This window comes from Musa acuminata, chromosome BXJ2-6, assembly GCF_036884655.1.
Source record: "Musa acuminata AAA Group cultivar baxijiao chromosome BXJ2-6, Cavendish_Baxijiao_AAA, whole genome shotgun sequence".
NCBI classification, from domain to species: Eukaryota; Viridiplantae; Streptophyta; class Magnoliopsida; order Zingiberales; family Musaceae; genus Musa; species Musa acuminata.
Genome location: NC_088343.1, coordinates 15692065 through 15698942, shown reverse-complemented (window position 1 = coordinate 15698942; position 6878 = coordinate 15692065). Strand labels below are relative to the sequence as shown.

The 6878-nt window shown below is 39.1% G+C and overlaps 1 protein-coding gene across 1 annotated transcript; it reads right to left on the bottom strand.

Annotated features, from left to right (window-relative positions):
* Positions 1–3642: 3642 nt before the first annotated feature.
* Positions 3643–5829, bottom strand: LOC103988598 (triacylglycerol lipase 2-like). Its single transcript, XM_065110901.1, has 9 exons — positions 5650–5829; positions 5453–5563; positions 5162–5335; positions 4999–5109; positions 4713–4856; positions 4548–4588; positions 4324–4403; positions 4065–4160; positions 3643–3965 (listed from the first exon to the last, which is right to left on the bottom strand). Exons 1-9 carry the CDS (start codon positions 5827–5829, stop codon positions 3643–3645), a joined length of 1260 nt encoding a protein of 419 aa, XP_064966973.1.
* Positions 5830–6878: the final 1049 nt, after the last annotated feature.

Here is a 6878-nt window from a genome sequence, read left to right as displayed (position 1 = left end):
TACCCCACCCATTCAGCACTGAAAAGAAACAGACCTACACCGAAATCTTGATCTTTTCTGTGATTCTAAGAGCTCAAAAGTGTTGTAAAGCCTTTAAGTCTCCTCCTTCTGTTCTTCAAGTTTTCAGTTGTAAAGTGAGGAGAGAAAGGTCTGTAAAGGTTGTCTCCTGAGCCTGTCAAAAGGAGAGAAACTGTAAAAGGGAAGTTTGGCCTTCGCCTATTGAAGGAAGGCCCCTAGTTGACGTCGGCAACCTCGTCGGTGGAGGAAGCCAAAAGTGGAGTAGGTCAAGGCTGACCGAACCACTCTAAATCTCTGGTTTGCGTTTATTTTTGAGCACTTTATCATTACTGCAAACCTTCTCCATTACTACTGCTCTCTGCGCTCTCACGAACAAGTTCTAAGTGCTGTTCTTCCGAATCTGCATTCAGACGTAAATTCGTATTTTCGTACATTACAGTTTACGTTTACGTTTGATTCTGCAGAACTGTCTTCCGTGCTTTTACGAAAAAGTTTCTTTGCAGTTTACACTTACATTTTGATCCTATTGATAACTACAAACTGTCCTCTACAATTTTACGAACGAGTTTCAACATTTAGATGTAAAACTGCATTTAGACGTAAATCGGCTTTCCTCTCACAATCATCAGTTCTCAGTTCACGTTTACGTCTTGATTTCAACTGCATACTGCCTTCTGCGAGTATACAAACGAGTTTTAAAGTTTAGACGTAAATCTGCGTTTAGACGTAAATCTGCGTTTAGACGTAAAACTGCGTTTAGACGTAAATCTGAGTTTAGACGTAAACTGCGCTTAGACGCAAAACTGCGCTTAGACGCAAACTGTGTTTAGACGCAAACTGCGCTTAGACGCAAACTGCGCTTAGACGCAAACTGTGTTTAGACGCAAATTGCGCTTAGACGCAATCTGCGCTTAGACGCAAACTGCACTTAGATACAAACTGAGAATTAGCTTTTGCATCATAATAGCTTTTATTGAACGAACGCAGCTTTTGGTTTTTAATCGCTGTAAGATTTCCGCTGCACTAATTCACCCCCCCCCTCTTAGTGCTCTCGATCCTAACACAAACATCTCCGTAAACACTTCATAGCCAATGAAAATTACAAACAGACTTTATAAGTTCTAAATGGTTGCACAACAAATGGTCAAAATGGTCCACTACAAACTGAATATCTCTCACAAGTGTCCATATGACACAAACTTTATTTACATACCTAAAACAGCCACTAAACCCAACTAAAATGGGGTTGTTAAGCCTTCGATCATCCCTCTACATGTTGTGCAAGGCATGAACAAACCAAAAGACAAAGACATATATAAGTATTACATCAAACATCTTCTTTAGAATTTTGTTCGTGACATAGAATATATTACTGTTAAAGAAGTTTATAAAGAAATGTTATGGATGAAAGAATTCTTACAAGAATTAGGGCTGAAACAAAAAAATTATATGGTGCATTATGATAGCCAAAGTGTCATTCATTTATGTAAGACCCTAACTTTTCATTCCAAGTCAAAGCATATATATGTCAGATATCACTAGATTCGAAATGTACTTGAAAAGAATCAGTTGTAGCTTCAAAAAATTTACACAAATGACAATGAAGCAGACATATTGACAAAGACCTTACAAAAAAAAAGACAAGAGATATGCTGACAGTTGATCGGTATGGCTTCACGTTGAGGAGTCTTGGGACAACCTCCCTTATGGGCTAAAGGGGGAGGTTGTTGGGCTGACAACCCATAGGTTCAGCCCATGATGGACTTTAATAGCCCACAACCCACCCCCCTTTCTCCAAACCTTAGATCTAAATTAGAAGGGTATGGTAGCTGCAAAAAGAGACAAAAAAACTACAGTAGTAGAGGCGAAAATTGCTCCAGCAACTTGATTCAAAAAGGAGAAGAAAAAGACATAAAAACAAGGGAAAGAAAGGGAAGAAAACAAGGACAACGCAAAGAAACTGTTCTCAATCATCCAGGCAGTATTCTCATCTCAAATTAGATCGTATCTTCAATAGATTATTGTTGTGATTATTTGAGGAGAATTAGGATATTGTGTATAGTGACATAATCTTGTATCTAGTTATTCTCATGAGATTGTTGTTAGGATTTTAGGTAAAAGAGTGAGATTTGTATATTCATTATTTTTATAGTGGATTATTTCTAGTTTGCTCCGTGGTTTTTCGTATTCACGTTGGAGAGGTTTTCCACGTAAATTTTATTGTTCTATTTGATTGTGATTTCATTTAATTTCGCTACGTGTGACGTATTTGTTCATATATAAAATTTTGTTTCTCTTTATATCTCATCGTATTGAAACAATAGAATTTCGATATATTATTCATGTGATTAGAACATAAAATAAAATCTTACTTAACATCATTAGTACGAATGGTGATATTGCAGCCTGCATTCATGGTCATAAGGTGGGAAAGACACATTAGGTCATGGCTCCCTTCTTGGTGTCTTGCGACTTTCATTGTTGTCTCTATTCCTTATTGTTGCAGCCATCAGCAGCAAGACCTTTAATGAGCAAAAGATCAATCACCATCACATTTAATAAGTGCTTCCAGGTAAATTTTCAAAAAAAAAAATTGCTTGCAGATAAAAAAAACCCCAAAAAATCAATTTTTTTTTAGTAAATCGACATATATGATTTAAATTTAGTGTATAATTTTCCTCTCAGTATTGAAGAGACTCCGTACAGACTAATAAATTATGAACAGTTCACATTAATTGACAAATTAAATGGGCAGATAATAATAGCTCTTTTCATTCATAGCAGTGTTAAAAGAAGAACAGCTTTTTTCATTTATATGATTTGTAAGTTTAGAAAAGAACAATAATTCCCCTTCAAGATTTAATATTATTCAATTCCTTAGTTATTCACCGTTTATTATGATTATTATTGAGTTTTATTTTTTAAAGTTATAACCTTTAATGCAGAAAACTTAGATTTAAAAAATTAATCTGCAGTAATATATGTAATATTTTTGAAGGGTATTATCATTATTTAAAGTTTTACTGTCGTTATGCTAATGAGAGGAAAATTATACACTAAATTTAAATCATAAACTGAAAAAAAATGATTTTTTTATCTGCGAACAATTTTGTTTTGAAAATTTACCTACAACAATCAAGCAATTTGGCCATGTCATTAGCTAGGGTCGAAGCCGATCTTTATATATATATATATATATATATATATATATATATATATATATATATATATATATATATATATATATATATATATATATATATATATATATATATATATATATATATACTATACATCAACATGCATTTTTATTGGAAAACTAACTCATTCCTCAACCTCCACACGAACTAAAGAAGACATATAGCAACAACAACACTAAAGATCAATCCAGATTTATCACCGATCTACTTGTGTTATGATAGATATTCTTTCGAATGACGACGACTCATCGGATGTAGCATGGATGTCGATCCGACTGGCTAGACATATGATTTATTATATTAGATATATGATTTATTTCTCTTTCACCTCGCTTTGTACATGAATCTCCGCACACAAAGAATGTCAAGTCAGCAGCAATCGCGTATAGTTATAATATTAAGCACTGCACCGGGAAGAAGCCCATCAACTGTGTTTGTCGAAGAATGCGATGAGGCCGTCGTAGACGACCTGCTTGGCATTCACCCCCATCACGAAGTCCAGATGTGCGTACTCCTTCACCAGCTGAGCCACGAGCTTGTCGACGTCATGGTTACTGAGATCATTCAACAGAAGCTGCACGTCCTTCACATCCGACAGCATGTCCCCGCCGCCGTAGCAGAGCAGCAGCGGCAGGTGGTGTGGAATGTTGGACATATGGTACTCGGGTGGGCTGCTCTGCCCATACGCAGCCATGTTGGCCGTACTGCTCCCGTGGTCGTATTTTGTTATCACTCCACGTCTGAATGCTGTGAGTGCTCAAAGACAGGTATACATACTCTCTTGTGAGGAAGAAATCTAAGTAGCTCAAGTATATGATATTTTAGATTTGTATCAGACAGACTGACTCTGTGAAAAGTGGTCGAGTGTCCTCACGGATGTAGGCTGGAGTTCATACTTCAAGTACATGTCAACAGTGGAGTCATTGAGGCAGCAGTTTGGCCCTACAAGCAAAGTGAGTGTGTGGGTGTGTGTGCAGAAGAAGGAAGGAAAAGCAATTACATATGTAAATTAATTGAAGCCACAATAATAAATACATATATGATTAAAGTCAAATCAAACTTATGTTGCGGGCGGAATATTATCAGCGGAATAATTTGTAAGTACCTGTTAATGATGCCATAAGGTCGTAGCACTTCACCCCCGGCATAGCGCAGACGAACTCCAAAAACATGGTTCCGACTGCCCTGCTTATCCATTAGGAACACACTTGAATTAGAAAAGCTTTCTTTTATGTCAATGTATGGTCGGTCATGTTGATAAGGCCTCTGACGATTTTGTCAGCACATTTTCTTTTGACAACAACAAGAGGGATATGTTAGTTTATGTACCCTTTAGGATCAAATTCTGCCACTCCAAGCGCTCCCAACATCTGCAAGAAAAAAGGCAAGAAAGCTATGACAGCTCTGGACGTCGGAAAATTAAAGACGAAGATAATGAATGATGTAGCTCCCGTGATGAGAAAAATCAATTGAGTGTTGTGGACTCGTTCTTACTTCTCCTGCGAATGCGCTGGCTGCAGCTCTTCCGATCGTAGTTGTCATGAAAGTCAGATAGGCCACCGGAGTCAAAAGGGCAGCTGACTTGATCTTATCCACCAGCTTCCCTTCAGAGAATGCTGATAGAGCTGTCAGAGTTCCCTGTAGCATCCAACGTCACTCAGTTGTAGCAGTAGTAGTGGTGGTAGTAGTAGAACATACATACATACATACAAAGTAATTCAATGTGGAAGGAAGAATCATATGTATTGGCATTAAAGTAATTAAAAGAAAAGTCTCCTACCATGGAGTGACCGACATAGTGCAGCTTCTGCCCAGTTTGCTGGAATACGAAACCCACAGTATCAGGCAAATCATAGCTGGCCAACTCATCCCATGACCACGCCCAATAAGCCTACCAGACAACAAAAGGATGATGCTAATTATACCAACAACCTGCTCAATACTTCATAATCAGCAACGTAGAGAAGATGACCAACCGTGTCTGATGTATTGAGAGACTCATGGCGACGGCTCCACCTGGTGCCCCTGCCGTGTGTAATCCATACATCGAATCCCTTGTCTGCAAGTACGAAAGCCAGTGATTGTTGAGGTGGATTCAGTAGCCATGTCATCCCGTCCTGCCATCATTCATCAATCGTCAATCATCATCATCAGAAGAAGAATGACGAAGAAGACAACGTACCGTGCATGCATGCATGCAAGGCTACACATGCAGATTGCTTAAGGAAACGTACCGCGAGGACTCCATGTTGGAGCAGCACAGGCTGCCTCTTGCCCGCGCTGCCGCCTCCTCTTCCTTGCGGGATCCTGTGCATGGTCAATATGTACCCGTCTTGCGTCTTCACCTGCAAGGGACGCAAAATGCTTCAACCACTCATGCCATGCCCGCATCAAATCATCAATCCATCCACGTTTATCTGCACTCCGCTACCTCATATTCTCGGCACTCGTAACCCTGAGGGCTCACCACGGCGGTGCACACCCCATCATCCGCCGCCTCGAGGCTTTGCACCAGCTGCCGTCGTCCGTGAGCTCCAGCCAGCTCGCCCTGGAAGCCCATGGAGAGGACGAAGGCGATGACGAGACGCCAATTAAAGCAACGGAATCCCATGTTGGAGGTAAGCGAAAGGTGAGATCACCTCCTTCACCAAGGATTGGTCTTCTTACGGGGAGAAGGATGAGGAGGAAGTGGATGAAGGATGAGACTTCGTTCATGGCCTTCTTATAGGGCGGAGGAGGAGGAGGAAGGAGATGGCGAGGATGATCTGTGCAGGCAGTTGAAGGGTGGTGACATGTGATTCTCGCTACGTGTTAACAGCTCTCAAAAACTGGCATTTAATCCACCCAAATCTAATTCTATCAACACTTTAAGACATAAAAAGTCATAATTTTCATATTCAGTTGGTCTAATTTTGTTGTTGTTGTTGCTGTTAATGGTTTGTTGTTGTGACCTTTCGCAACTACATGTAACTCCACAAAAATTGAAAATTAGATTGCGGTTGTGTGAAATAAAAGAAACTGAGGTAAATTTAAACTCTTCACCTCTACAGTAAATGACATGCTTCGCATTACATATTCCACCAAGCGATTAGGCAAATTCATACAAACATAATACTTATTGGAATACTGAGATCATATAAAATGTCACAAAAAGATTATGTCGGTAATGGATAGCGTTGACTTCGAACACATTTATCTGATTGCTTTCCATCTCTATTATGCATGTCACTTCGAGAATTTGACTCAGTAATCTGAGGGATCATATTGAAAATCCGATTGGATCTTGATCTTTTATGTCTCGTCGAGTGGTAGTAGATTTTTTCTCGATAACAGTATCCTCTTCAAGGGGCTTTTCTTGGTCGATTACCAAATCTTTGATAGATGGTAGCATCTCACTTGGCTCATCATCTAGCATCGAAAGCTTGAACAACATCAAGTTCTCAACATTTACAATTGAGTATATCTCCATATAGGGTGATAACTTGAGTTGGCATACATTATCTATAATCCGCTTTAAGACTTTGAACGGTCTATATCGGATAGGCTTTAGCTTCTTTGCTTCACCTTTGAATCGTTCGTTCCTAATGTATGGCCATGCAAGGTCCCCTTCATAGAATCATCCTTTGACATACTATCCATCGTGTCATTCTTTATATTTCT

What these genes read in the sequence shown, in the direction of transcription:
- LOC103988598 (XM_065110901.1), bottom strand. Translation starts at nt 5,829, where the DNA reads ATGGGATTCCGTTGCTTTAATTGGCGTCTCGTCATCGCCTTCGTCCTC. An exon ending in TCCAACATGGAGTCCTCGCG is followed by an intron (nt 5,336 to 5,452) that starts GTACGTTTCCTT and finishes GAATGATGGCAG; the next exon opens with GACGGGATGACATGGCTACT. An exon ending in TCTACGTTGCTGATTATGAA is followed by an intron (nt 5,110 to 5,161) that starts GTATTGAGCAGG and finishes GTTGTCTGGTAG; the next exon opens with GCTTATTGGGCGTGGTCATG.